The sequence below is a fragment of the Columba livia genome, chromosome 27 (assembly GCF_036013475.1).
Source record: "Columba livia isolate bColLiv1 breed racing homer chromosome 27, bColLiv1.pat.W.v2, whole genome shotgun sequence".
NCBI lineage: Eukaryota > Metazoa > Chordata > Aves > Columbiformes > Columbidae > Columba > Columba livia.
In genome coordinates, this window is record NC_088628.1 from 1,025,107 (window position 1) to 1,039,016 (window position 13,910).

General features: G+C 51.0%; 2 protein-coding genes across 9 annotated transcripts in view; one reads left to right on the forward strand and one right to left on the reverse strand.

Moving 5' to 3' along the window:
- LSM4 (LSM4 homolog, U6 small nuclear RNA and mRNA degradation associated) lies at positions 1 to 5,780 on the reverse strand. Its single transcript, XM_065042573.1, has 5 exons — positions 5,583 to 5,780; positions 5,416 to 5,457; positions 5,210 to 5,308; positions 3,377 to 3,560; positions 1 to 1,273 (listed from the first exon to the last, which is right to left on the reverse strand). The coding sequence occupies exons 1-5, from the start codon at positions 5,583 to 5,585 to the stop codon at positions 1,185 to 1,187; spliced, it is 417 nt and encodes a 138-aa protein (XP_064898645.1). The 5' UTR covers positions 5,586 to 5,780; the 3' UTR covers positions 1 to 1,184.
- The window catches only part of PGPEP1 (pyroglutamyl-peptidase I), a 23,389-nt gene continuing 15,239 nt past the window's right edge, over positions 5,761 to 13,910 (forward strand). For 2 of the 8 annotated variants that reach the window (XR_010468286.1, XM_065042551.1), the window contains exons 1-3: positions 6,111 to 6,212; positions 8,812 to 8,864; positions 13,765 to 13,881. Coding sequence is in view for 1 of the 8 variants with exons in the window: in XM_065042551.1 (XP_064898623.1) it covers positions 6,179 to 6,212; positions 8,812 to 8,864; positions 13,765 to 13,881 (204 nt within the window). In the remaining 7 variants the exon portion in view is untranslated. Of the gene's footprint in view, positions 5,852 to 6,110; positions 6,213 to 6,467; positions 8,596 to 8,811; positions 8,865 to 13,764; positions 13,882 to 13,910 lie in introns of those variants that run through there. The other 6 variants (XM_065042548.1, XM_065042549.1, XM_065042553.1 and 3 more) reach the window with 5 other exon arrangements.

The window sequence follows — 13,910 nt, forward strand, 5'->3', positions numbered from 1 at the left end:
TGTGGAGGCTGGTGGTTTATTCCTACTCACCACTGCACGCGAGTTATAGAAATGTTAAAAAAATAAGTACGTATAAAAGCATGTTCTTCACTCATTTTCACACAGTGGCGATGGCAGAGAGTAGGCTTCAATATGGGAATTGCTTGTAAAAAAACAACAAAACAAACAAAACCTGTTCGGGACAAGTCACAATATCAGCTTTTCCCCTAAAATTAAACTATTTCATCCCTTCGGGGGGTTGAGCTGCGGTCGGAGCCTCTTTGTCCCCCCGTGTCCCCACACGGACCCTCAGTTCCCATCAACCAGGGTATTTTGCGGGTGCGTTTTGCCCCAGGGCTGGGAATCCACGGAGGTTCCTGAATCACCGGGTACCAGAAGCAAAGAACTTGAGAAATATTGTCAGAATTCAGGTTTTAAAGTGGGGGGGAAATAAATCAACTCAACCGCTCGGTTGCTTTTCAGAAAAACACAAACACATGAGGATGAAGGGGCAGAGCAGCCCTCCACAAAACCACAGAAAACTCCTTCCTTTAAAGGAAACTTCTAATCTCAAGTCAAATTAGTAATAAGCTAATTGGGAAACTCTCATTTATCACAAAGCGCTCTGGGAAAAAACCCTTGATGGCCAACGCAACGTTCACCCCACGTTTCCTTCGAGCCGCAGGAAAGAGGCAGAACTGACTGGCCAGAAGATAAACCACAGCTTAAAAGTTTGGTGCTTTTTCTTAACAAAAACCCCAAACCCTTAAGACTACTCAGGTACAGATCCAACATCCTCAGGTTCAGTGTTTTAAACCAAACCACTCGCACCTGTTACAAATGCAACGAGTTTCCCACCTTTCAATACATACAAGAAACCCAAACAATCCAAAAAGCGGTTTTGCCTCCGTTCTGGCGCACGTGGTTCATCTTCCTAATGGAACCCGGCGACCCTGAGAGATGAAACGGCGCTCTCCCCCTCAGGAGAAGGCAAACTTAAGTCCTTAAAGACTATTTTTTAAACATTTCCAATGACTTGCCGACTAGAAGGAGTGAATAACTCCGCTTTCCCGGGTTAAATGGCAAGGGGCTTTCCAAAACGAGACGGTTCGGGCTCGGACCGGTTGGCGGAGCGGGAAGGTAACGGGTTTGGAACAAACGGCGATCCTGAGGTGCTAAAACCCAAACGGGGTGCAAACAGCCTCTCACTGCTTCGCCGACTGCCTGCCCGGCTTCTTCTCCTGCTGGCCTCTTCCGCTGCCTGGGATCCCTCGGCCACGGCCGCCAAACACACCTGCGGGGCAGACAGAACGGGCGCGGGTGGGACAGCGACCCCGTGAGCGGCGACGCGTCCCACAGCTTTACGTTGATTCTAGTTTTACCCAAACTCACGCCTATTTCCTAGTCTTAGCAGTGGAAACGGGACTTTTAGACGAGCTGCGCTATGGGCGTGAAGTTTAACTTCTGAAAAACAGAACGGAGGAGGCGACCCTGTGTTTTAAATCCGGTGGGGTGAGCGGGTTATACCGTGTCCCCCCAAAGCAAAACGGCAAATAAAAGCAACGAGGCGACACAACAGAAAACAAATACATCTGAGCGTCCTCAGAGCCAAAAGCCACGAGCGTCTGAGCCCCCTCGTCCTTCCCTCACCGCTCACATTCACCTCAAATGCACACAACAGCGAATCCGGGCGGGGGAATTTGATCTGGGTGTGCGAAAGTGGTAAAGGGGCTGCGGATCTACTGCCGCCCCCCTGCAAAGGGCAGAACCCAGAGCAGACCAGGTTGGGCAATGGGCAGAAAAGCTGCTCCGGAGCGCTCGGCTCTGGCGGCTTCACCTTGGAGACGCGACCAAGGCAGGGGCAAAAGAAAAATAAAGCAAAAATAGTAATAATAAAAATATCGCTCTTAACCCCGCAGTTCCAGAGAAGCTGAGCAGAAACTGTCTGAATTTGGCAAGCCGAGAAGCAAAAGGCGAAAGATTTACCAGGGTCAGAAACAATAATCCTTTCAACTCTGCACAATTACAGCTTTGCTTCTGCCTGCTGGCCTCGCAACAGAATCGGCCTGCTTTTTTATTTTCTCCCTCCTCCCTTCGTGTCTTGGTAATGAGAGCCAAACGTTTGAGCTAATTAGCAAATGCCGAAGCTTCCCTTTAAAATATTCCATCGGCGAATTGAAGCTGCACATCAGAACAGCGGGGAACTCCGCCTCAAGCCGAGCTCGGCTCGGCTCCCCACGAGGGGGTTATTTCCACAGCTCAAATGTTTGTCCAAATAACCATCTTCCAACAAATGAAAAAGAAACCTGTTATGCCAAGTGCTTTGGCCACTGAAAAAGGGGAAGGAGGAAAAAGAAAAGGCGCCTTCAGATTTGTAAAGGTCACTTCTGCGCGCTGGGAGGAGAAGAAGTCGTGGGGTTTTTCCTCCAGAAGTCCCTGCGAGTCGCAGACGTCGCGCGATGGCCCCGGGTACGTCCCGCCAGGTTTCCTCGTGTAATCTAAACGGGGGCAGCTCGTTAAGGCTGCTCCGCAATCAGATGTCGCCCCTTCGGTGTCACGGTGACTTTGAAAACCTCCGATTTCCTGCGCCAAACCCGGGTTTGTTGTCGGGAGTGGGCGCGCTCGGGATCGCAAAGCTCGCGCTGCAGGATGAGGCCGTACCGGGAGCGACCCCGGGGCTGAGCGAGGTGACCACGAACTGCAAATACAAGGCGGGAGGGACGAGCAGGAAAGGAGAGGAGCGGCTCTCGGCTTCCAGCAGGACACTTTGGGGAGAAAAAAGCAAATCTATCCCCCAGCCGAAGCGCTCCAAGGTCCCCTGACCACACCGCGCAGGAAGGAAGAGCTGGTTTGGTGACTTATTTCTTCCTAAGTGGCAACCTGTCCTTTTATCAGAAACATGAATTATTCACGTGGAGCAGGAGGAACACAAACCCTCCGGTATTTTTTTGTTTTTTAAGACATAAATAAGTCAACAAGCCCCATTTTCCTGGGAGAAAAGCTGATGTTTTTCTATCAGTGCCACGGTGTATTTCCAACCAGAACGGCCAGTTGTTTCCCTCCCAGACTTGCTGAGCCAAGAGACACCAGTTTTGTTAGGCCACGCTCCCCAATTAGTCAGGAGGGGTAGAAGCAGTCAAGCTCAGACTCTGAAGCTCCTGCCCAACCCCAAAAGGAGGGAGGCACATCCCTGGCAATGATCTGCCCGATTCTTTGGCAGCGGCAACACGCTCGCTTGGCTACACCTCACCCAGAAGCAGCTCCAGCTTCTCCCAGACACACAGTTTTGGGTTTAAAGCTGAGAAAAACCAGCCGTTCCTCGCACAAGAGGTGAAATTTAAAAGCAAAGATCCCGCTCAGCCCCTCTCCGAGCTGAAAAACAAACCAGGATCGTTACCTCGTCCAGCACCTCCGATGCCGCGGCCCTTCTGTTGCTTCTGCTGCTGCATCCCGCCGCGGCCCCGGCCCTTGGACACCACCTCTTCCTTCACCATATCGATTATTTCGTCCGGGATACGCAGGTATTTAATGGTGCTGCCACGAATGTAGCACTCGGGCATCCTCCAGAACTTGTCTCCATCCTAGCCGGGAGGAAGGCGTTAGGCTACGAACAAAACCAGGTGCTTTTTGTGTTACTTTGGGGGCGTTTGAATATTTCCCATCACTTCTGGAGAGTGTGATGGCTCCACCAATCTTTTCTGAAAGATATCTGTAACTAGCTGCAAAAAAAAGGGGTTTTGTTCCTCTAAAACATGCAGCCCTATAACTTTGGGGGGGAAGAGCGTTCAGCCACGAGCAACCGCAGCTTTAATTTGTTCCACAACCGCAGGAAACGAAGGACGAGGAGGCCGAGGAAACCAGCACCTTCCCTTCTCGTACGAGAAGGGAATCGAAAGCGGGAGCGGAGAGCGTGGTAAGTCACACACAACAGCTAAAAGAACTGGATTATTTTGGCAAGAAAAGCGCAGCAAAAGGCGTCGTCGTGGAGTCACCTCGCTCCTTCCCTCCTCTGGGCTGGGGAGGGAACAGCGAGGCAGGTCCGGAGCCAGCTGGCATGTGCCAAAATAAAGAGCTTACAGATATATATATATATAAATAAACGTTTCAGGTGTGTGGTTATGCAGCAGCCACCTCTCTATGTCGTTTAACGCAGTTTCGGGGCTTTCCTACGATGTAAATTCTCGGGGGTTTCACCTCTGAGGGCGGTTGGGGGAAGAGGAATCGAGCGTCGAAGCTGAAACAACAACCGGGCTGCCCATGATGTCAGCGGGAGGGGGGCCGGGACCCGCCTCGCCCCAGCACCGCGGCCCCGCCAGGGTTTGGCCGCGGACGGGTTTGGCTTCAGCCCAGCGATTCTCACGTGGCCGAGGCGCCTGTAACGCCCCAGAAGAGCGAGCGAGACGAGAACGCCTCGTTCCTCCTCTCCGGGGAGAAAATAAATCGCTTCCCTCCCCACCTCCCCGCCCCACGAGGAGTTATTTGGGGCGACTCTGCCTGTACAGGCAAGTTCTTTGTGCACAAGACGAGACACAGAGAACCAGTCGTGTTCCAAACGCCGCCCAGTGAACCCCACCCTGCCCTGGATGCTGCTCCTTGGCTGGGGAGGGGGGACGGAGCCAGACGCTGCTTCGCTTCCTCGTTCCGGCCTCTCCCCTGGAGTAAACACCCGCCCCGGGGGCCGGGGCCGCGTTCTGCCGCCTCTCCGTGCCATCTAGCGGCCAGTGAAACCAGTGCCACCAGTACAGCCCCGGCAGAGCCTCCAGTTCCGCTGTCACTGGCTTTGGGAGGTGGTTTGGGTGTTTTACTGAGCCCGGTGGCTCTGGATCCCACTAGAGCGGAACAGAATCTTTTGGGTTGGAAAAGCCCCTCGAAATCAGAGTCCAACCATAACCCACCCACGTCTCTGAGAACCTCATCTAAATGCCTTTTAAACCCCTCCAGGGATGGTGACTCCAGCACTGCCCTGGGCAGCCTGTTCCAATGCCCCACAGCCCCTTGGGGAAGAAATTGTTCCCAGATCCAACCTCAACCTCCCCTGCTGCAACTTGGGGCCGTTTCCTCTAATTTTAACTGCATTAAATTTACATTGAATTTACATCTCAGGCAGAAATCACCCATCCACAGCAGTGACGGCCTCTGAGCTGTCCCAGAGATGCTCCCCAAGGGCTCCCCGGGACATGGAAGGTGAGAAACCCCGACCGGTTCCCGGTACTGGGGGCTCCAGCCTTACCCGGGACGTGCAGATGACCTCCCGCAGGTTGATGTTCATCCAGTTGTCGCAGCTCACCAGGTGCCCGTTGTACGTCTCCCCGTTTTTCAGCTCCACCAGCTGCAAGAGACGGGAGTCACGGGGGTGGGGGGACGTCGGGTCAGCCCCGGTACCGGGAACCTGTCCCGGTGTCACCGGCGAGGCCGGGGGTGGGGGCCAGTACTCACCATGGGGTGGTTCTGGGCCGTCTTCAGCAGGGACAGGGGCAGCTGTGGAGGGAACAGAGAAGCCTCAGGCACCAGGACGGTGACCGGGACACCGGGGAGAGGCGAGTCAGCCCCCCGGCCCTCCCCGCGGCTCCAGCCCCCCGAGTCCCGGCCCCGCCGCCACTCACCATCGTGCCGGAGCCGCCGCCGCGCCGAGCGCTGCCGCTCAAACCGCCCCCGGCTCCGCGCGGAGCCAATCAGCGCCCGGCACGGCGCCGGCGGAGCCAATCAGCGCCCGGCGCGGTCCCGGCGGAGCCAATCAGAGGGCAGAACACGGGCTCGGCCGTAAAGCGTCGCCGCGGCAACTCGGTCCGCGCTTTTACGACAGAAGAAGAGCAGGGTGGGAAGCGGCTCCGGTTTGTGGTCTCCGCAGACTCCCCGGGGGAAAGAGAGTCCCGTGCGTGGATTAGTCTGAACGTTTTGTAACGGTTTAACCAACTGCCGCCCGGGCCCCTTACAGACTCTGGCGGACACCGCTCAACGGTGCAGCGGCTCCAGCCCCTCCTGCCGAGCCACTTCCTCCGCGTCGGCGGAAGCGGCGGGCATGGGGCCGCTCTAGGCGGCTGGGCGGAGCGCTCTCGGTGGTTGCGGATGGGGGGGGCCGCTCTAGGCGGCGGGGCGGAGCGAACTCGGTGGCGGGGCGGGGTCGCGCGCTCAGTGCGGGGCGGCGGCGGCGGCGGGACCGGGGACGGGACGGGACGGGACGGGACGGGACGGAGCCGCGATGGAGAAACCGCGGCGGGCGGTGGTGGTGACAGGTACGGAGCTGTCCTGGGGCGGGAGGGGGAGCTGAGGGGCGGCTGTGAAGGGGGATGGCGGTGAGGCTGGAGAAGAGGGGGGAGATGGGGAACCCCTTCCCTGAGGTAAATTTGGCGGGGGTGCTGTCCCCTCAGGGTCTGACTAAGGAGGTGACTTGGGGGGGGCTGTCGGGGGGGGTCTGTCCCCCGTGTGGGGTGATAAGCAGATGACTGAGGGCGGGGTTGGGGGATTTTGGGGGGCTGCTGTGTGTGGGGGGGTGTCAGGAGCTGTGGGGGTGTCAGAAGCTGGGGGGGTTCATTGTTTGCTGAGGGGCTTTTCATTGACTTTCCGAACACTTGGCCAGGCACAGGGCGGGGGGGTTGGCACCCCCCAGACCCCCCCCAATGGTCTCCTGGTTGGGGACAGATGGGGACAGAGTCTCCCAAGGAGCAAGGAAACCAATCAGAGCACTGGAGTGGGGGGGATTTTCTCACTGACCACCCCATCAAGGTGCCGGGGCCATTCCCAAAAATCACCTGCACAGGACGGCAGAAGGAAGAACAACCACAACCCGGGGGGTGAAAGGCCCCGGCATCGCGGGCGAGAGCTCGTCAGGCCCCTTTCCCCCCCGCGTACAAAGGACCGGGCGGCTTGATTTGTGGGGCAGGCAGTTCTGTGACAAATGGGGAACCCGGGGAAACTATTCAGGTCTCCCCCCCCTCCACCACCCGCCTCCGGCAGCTGAAGTTGAGACCGTTTGAATAGCGGGGGCGAGGGGTTCGTTGCGGTCGAGTCGCTGGAGCGGTTTTAATTGGAGGCAAAGTGTCTTTGCAGAGAACGGGCGCAGAGAGCGGAGAAGCAGGTGGCAAAGTCTGGCTTCCCCAAACCCGGATCTAACGCCGAGCAGCCGCGCTCGGCGGTGACTAAACAGAAAACTCGCGTCAGTAAATAGTCTGCCGCTTGCAAAGGTGCTCCTTGCTCTTTTTTCCCTGTTTTCAGTGAAATCTGTTTCTAAAAGGCAGTGGTTACCTTGTCAGGTCTACCCATATTTGATAATTTGCCATCGATGTCGCGCTAAATTCCTGTTTAAAATCAGCAGCGGCGTTGTGTTCCCGTTCCGTTAGAGGCATGTGCTCGCCGACGATGAGCGTTATTTGTATGTGGTTTCTTTTTTAGAACTCTTTAAGGAGATAATCCCATAAAGATCCCTGCAGCTGGTTTACTGCTAATGAGCCTTGGAGGGGCCCGTTGTGGATGCGGAGGAGCTCGGCGGAGTCGGATGCTGCTGCCAAAGTTGCTTATCTTCCGTGAAACAGATAACGCGAGGGATCTGTATCGGGGATGAGTCAGAGGAGCAGCAGCCCCCAGTTGTTTTTGTGCCAGTTTGCTTTTGGTTTCAGAGGGAGAGGATTAGGTTACGTGCGTGGGCACCTGTAGGATTTCACCGTTCCGGTGGTTGAATTGTTAAAAAGAAATATGTGTATTATGCTTTATTTCTTTTGTAAGACTGTTACGATTTCTTTAGGAATGAAACAGCAGGTTGCGATTGTTTCCAGAGAGTTGTAGAACTGTGTTGACTTGCAGAAGCACCTGAAAAAACATTGGATTGTTCGACTTATTGGCCTGTGCTGCGGTCGTAGGTTGTCTTAGTAATGTTGGAGGTTTTCTCCCAGGAAAATACACCTACATTTTGATTTTGTGGAAACCTTCGGAAGGTTTATGGTGGGGAGATATCGACTTTGGTTGGATTGTGAGAGATCCGTCAGTGCGGACGAGCCCACGCTGTGCAAATTCCCGATGTCCTCGTGCGCAGCGTAACCTCAGACTCACTGCGGACAGCAAGTAGAAGGTTTCCATTAACGTGTCACGTAATATTTGTGGCCCCTCTCAAGTCCTTTCACGAGTTAGACAGAATTTATGCCTCCTAATTGCATTAGGCTCACAGGGTAACTCTGACATTTTAAATTAAAGCATATTGACATTGCGCCCAGATAAATTGCCTAACCTTTGTGTGCTTGCTCAGGAAAAGATGTTATGGATTACTGGTTAACTCTAAGTTACTCATTAGGAAATTTAGATATGGCGAATAAGTATTTTTGATAACACTGTCATAAACTTTGCTGCTCGGAGCAGGTGACTTATCAGCAGCATTTTGGTTTTTCCTGCGGAGGTATAACCGATGCCAACAAAGATGTTGGTGAAGGGCTGAGTAGAGATGGGTTTGTCCACGTTTGTGGAAGCGTCTGCTGCGGGCTAAAATGATCAGGGACAGCAAATCCAATAATGATTCTCATTCCGTGACATCGGTCAACTTATCTGCTCATAAAAAGTTTTTCTAAGCCGGTCAGGAAGGAAAAAACGTGTTTCCCTGCTGTCTGTTGGGGGAAAAGAGTTCCTTTTCAGGTGAGTTATTGTTTTCCTTTGCGGTAAAAGGTGCAGAGTTTAACCATTTCTGTGTAGGTCTCATTTAGAACTTGGATGTAAAGGAGACAAGGACTGGGCATTAGAAGAAGTGGGTTTTCTCTCAGGATATATAAACCAGGGATCGCTTTGCAACGTTAAGCTCAGTCCAACGTGTGAGGGTGACTTCATCACTGTGGATTTTCGCTTCTCTTGCAGGGTTTGGGCCGTTCGGAGAGCACGCCGTCAACGCCAGCTGGATCGCAGTGCAGGTAACAAGTTCAAACACAGCGCCCTGCTCGTGACATACCCCTAAAAATCTTCGTTTGCAGCTCTTTTTATAACTTGGCTGTTCAGTCTGTTAACCGAGACCAGCTCGCTGGTCAGCTGGATAATGTTTTATTCGCTTCTCGGAAAACAATCCCTTAGCTGGTGGAATTTAATGAGATTTGGTTAATGTAGCTAAGGCAAGTGAGGAATTCGTAACTCCCTGGGTTTGGAGGATGTTAAATGGGGCAGGGAGCCTGGAATCTTCCTCTGCAGGAGGTAATTCCAAATAAACAAACAAACCCAGAGGAGTTGGAATGTTTTCTCTCAAAGAGAAGGATCCTCGCTCGAGCAGAGCGTTCGTGCTCGAGCAAATCGTGCTGATGCCACTTGTAGCTGCGTCTGCTCGAGCGCGTCCCTCCGCCTAACGCCGATACATTCACAAACAAGGCAAGAAGAGGAAATCAGACTCTTGCGAGATGTGCGGCTGAACTAAGGATTTGAGGTTGCTTGCTGTAAAAACATCATCCAGGCACAGCGCTGCCGCATTATCCCGCTTCTTATTTGTCACTTCTGGCTGTGGTTTATGACAAAGCTACTGGGAATTCCAGGGTACCTTTTAGTACAGTTGCTCAGGGAATTAAATCTATTTTTCTCCCCAACACGTCTCTCTTCCCTTCAGAGCCCTGAGATTAATATCTTCTCTAGAATGCTTTTAAATTAAATCACAAACTCTAATCAATTACAGTCAACTAATGTCCAGATGTCTAATGTGTTGGCTGGTTCGAGAAGCCAAAACCTTTGCCTCCAAGAGCTTTTTGAAAATGAATGTTCGAGTGAGGGTTTGCTCAGCTCCAGTTTGGGGAAAAACGCACGTTGTGTATGTGGAAAAAAATGACACGTTACTGAAATTACTAGTGAGACTAATTGATTTGGTTTTTTCTTACTTGTGTAATGTCAGCTATTGTAAAGAAGCTCCTTTTATTCTAGAGGAGACATAGACATAAGAGTATTTTGCTCTTGGGGCAGGAAGAGTGCCTTATAAAAACAAATATATATATATATATATATATATATATATATAAAAAGAGCAATTGTGTGTCATTCCTTCAGCCCGGCGGCTCGAGGCACCGTGTGGCTCATGGATGAATAATCAAGTGCATTTTAAATTAATTTTACAGGTCTGCGGGTGTTTTGAGAGTCTAAAACTGCAGTTGCTGGGGTGGGCTCTGCCGCGTTGCAGCCCGTCGTCCTCCCGGCCCTGTTCAACAGCTCGTTTTGCTTCCAACTGGAACCAAAAAAGCAACTTCAGGCAGGATTTTTGCCTTTCCTTCCCCCGCCTCGGCCCCGAGAGGCCCAGACAAAAAGGAACAGCGTGTCTTTGAGCACATGCGAGTTGGGCATTGTGCGGGTTTCAGACAGGGGACTTCATGGAGCTGAGTGGACACAAAGACGTGTCTGAGTTCCTGAGTCCCAGACGGTGTGATCTGCATTTTAATAGAAGAAAAAATCAATTAAACAATCTTTGTAAATCCTTCCTAGCTCTAGGGCTAAGCTAGTTCTGGTTTATTACACCTTTTATTATCCTGCATCCTGAGGATAAAATTCTCTGCTTTTCTTTCCCGGCCGCTTTTTGGTTTTATTTGGCTTCTTCTCCGGAGCAGGGTCGCTGTGACTTCTCCCAGTGATTTTCTGGTACTGCTGCGTGGTTTTGAAAGCTAAATGACTTTTACACGTAGTTAACACATAGGGTACCCTAAATAGCAGCGGTAACAATCTCATAAAGTGAAGATGAAATGTTTGGAGATTTTTACACATAGGGGAGAGATTTCCTATAAACTCAGAGGGCAGAAAGACTTCTTTTTGCTTTCTTTCCCGAGGCATCCAGCAGAAATCTTCCCTGTTAATGTAGATTTGCTGCTCGGTGTTTTCATCTGTTTAATATTTCGTTGGAGGGATTTTTTCTTTTTCCAGCTGCGATTTTTGCTTTTTAAAGATGAAGTTCTATAGAACGGGTGTTTCCTGCCCTTCCCGATGTGACTTCAGGTGCACGCACAGGTGTGTCCCGGGGGCTGTGGAGCTGATGGGCTCCTGCCGTCATCCCCCAAAGTGCTTCTGGCGAGGAGGAGGAGAGAGGTCAGAGCGCGTTTTGACATGGCGAAGGACAATTGCTGTCAGGGTGTCTAGACAGACCTGATAAGGATATTAAAGGCTGACAAAGGCGACTATTGTTGCGGGGTCAGGGAATCGGTCAAACACGTTCGTTTTTCTGTGTTTGTCAGGTATACAAGGCTGGGGGCAATCAGTTGTTGTCTGGGGGCCCGCGTACGTCTTTATACATCTTTATTATTGAGCGGCAGCGCGCCAGCGCCGTGTTTGGTTAAAAAACAAACGTTGTGAATTTGTAAAGCAAAGGTTTAATGTCTCGAGAAGGCGGTTGTCACCGGGATGTGCGGCCCGAGGTTTCCCCTTCGTTATAGATGCTCGTTCTGCGCCACCGGTAAAACTTCCCACGATCAGATTCATCGTTAGGAGCCGTTTCACACTCTGCAGAGAAGCAATGATGAATTCCTACCAATTAACACTGTGCAGATCTTCCTAAAGAGGTTTGACTTGTATTTGAATACTCTCATTTGCAAACTACTTACTTTATTAACGCACCGCGTAAAGCAGCTTTATGGAAGGCCCATTCGTGTAAAGAAGATGTGATGAGACATCGCTGAGCATCCATCTCCGGTAATGAATGTCTGTGTGCGCCAGACGCTAATCAATACTTTAATGCTTTAATATCAGACTCGCCCTCCAAGCCAGAGCAAGTGATTTATCATTGTTGTTGCTCAGATCTGCTGGGCCGTGAAAGTCTCACTCTTGCTTTTGCTGCATGTTTTAGGTTGTTTTAAATCTTGTTGCGCTCTCTGTGGTCTGGACAAGTGTGAAAGGTTGGGGTTTTTTCTCAGTAAAAAAAAGGCTCGTGCTGATAACCACAGAAAAAATGTTCTAAAATAACTGCTCAGGTTTATACGGAGGAGGTAGGATTGTAACGGGGGAGTCCAAGGACCTCGCCTTGTCCTCTCCTTGGAGCTGTCTTTACTTTGTCAGAATTTTAAACCTAGGGGAATTCAAGATTTGGAATCGGGTAGGCTCTGTTTAAACAGCCCATCTGCACTCCTTAGCCTCAAGTTTGCAAGGCTGATCTCCACACACAGGAAAATAAAGCCAAGTCGTTGCGTGAAAGCGCAGCTCTTGGCTCTGATCACAGAATCCGAACCTGAAACGGAAACACTTTAATAATTCAAGCATATTTTAAAACGTCCTTTGATAGTTTGATGGCTTGTTTCATCGCTGTTTCTACCTCAGATCCATGAGAACGACAGCGCTGGCGTGGGGACATGGGAGTCGCAGGTTATTTTCTTGCTGTACATGCAGCCCCTTTGATGTTAGCACAAGCAGTCATTTCAAGCTCTTGGCACAAGTAAGTTTGCATTTTTCAACCAATATATATCTCAGGAGAAGAGCAACATCAGACAACAAACTTCTGCTGTCTGTTAACGTGTGAAAAGCTGCAGTTGGTTCTTCTGAGTGACCCCCAGGCCTGGTGATGGAGATGCAAGAAGGAAAAGGATGCGCTTGCGGCTCCTTTGCAGCGGAGACGGAGCTGCGGGAGGACTCTGCCCAAGGCTGCTGGCTCTGTGGCACGTACGGTCACTTACCACTCTTGAAAAGCAGCTCTGAAGTTTTCAGAGTGCCGAAAAATGTCGTTTTCATCAGAGGGGAACTTGATCCGTGCTAGACACTGTTGGAATTTGTTAAACGCAACAGTTAAAGTCGCTTCAGTCACTGGGAAAGTGTCGACTTGCACAAGGCTCCTGGGCTTGAGCTCAGCTGATGATTTTGTTTAAGAACATGATTTTTTTTCAGCAGCTCTAGACCATGGGGGTGTATCCTCTCCTTGAGTTCTTCAGAGTTTGGGTTTGACGGCCCTGGAATGTTTCAGTTCTGGTAAAGTCCTGTTCTGGTACTTAACTGCCACTTCGTGCTTGTAAAGGTTGGAGGAAATAGGGTAAGTTTATTGCCTGGATATTTGGGATGTTTTCATGGCGTGGCTTTAGTTACCGTTATAGAGGGAGAAATAATTTATTGCGTTAGTTGAATCACTACAATGGTAAGAACTCTTGTTGCAAAACTAAGTACCATATATTAGGTATAGGTAAAGCTAGTGATGGGAACCTGCTTTTTGGGAATGGGCTGCGTCGTATTCCAGGTTGTGCCAAAATAAAACAAATACGTTGAGGAGAGCGTGCCAGTGGTGCTCTGGAGCGTTTGTTAATATTTGTGGAGACACAGACACCAAATCACAGCCTGGGAGCACCGGCCCCTCACCCCGAGAGCTCTCGCTCCTCCAACAAATGCGAGTTTGCTGCCCAGGCCAACACACCCGAGAGAAGACAAATTATGTGACGAATATAATCTTCTCAATTCTACTTTCTCTACAAAATACCTGGTTCTTTCAAGAAGGGAGTGTGACTATCTGCTTCTATAAATAATTTAGCCAACCTTTCTTTTGAGCGTGGGCGCTGCTGATGACTGTTGTCAGTTAAATGTTGGTTTCTTTGTTGATAACTGTTGTCGGTTAAACGTTGATTTCTTTGTTATACACACATCAGAGCAAAACAAACAGGCCTGACGGGGAAGACTGTTAATGCAGGTGGAGAGACACCTTTCTTGTTGCCCCTTATGGGTTTTTTTCTTCCCTTCTTGCTCTGTTTGCTGCTTCTTCTGTCTTAGCTCTCAAGAGACTCTCTCCTTGAGGCAGTGCAGGGTATGGGCTAGAAAACCACTTGAATATCCTGAATATCCTAATATCCTGTGCCTGACTATCCTGGATTTCTTCCCTTGTGTTTGTAGGAGCTGGAGAAGCTGGGACTGCGAGATGATGTGGATCTGCATGTCTATGAAGTCCCAGTTGAATACCAGACGGTGCAAAGACTCATTCCCGCGTTGTGGAAAAAACACAGTCCCCAGGTGAGTAAGTGGAGGAGAAAAGACAGAGA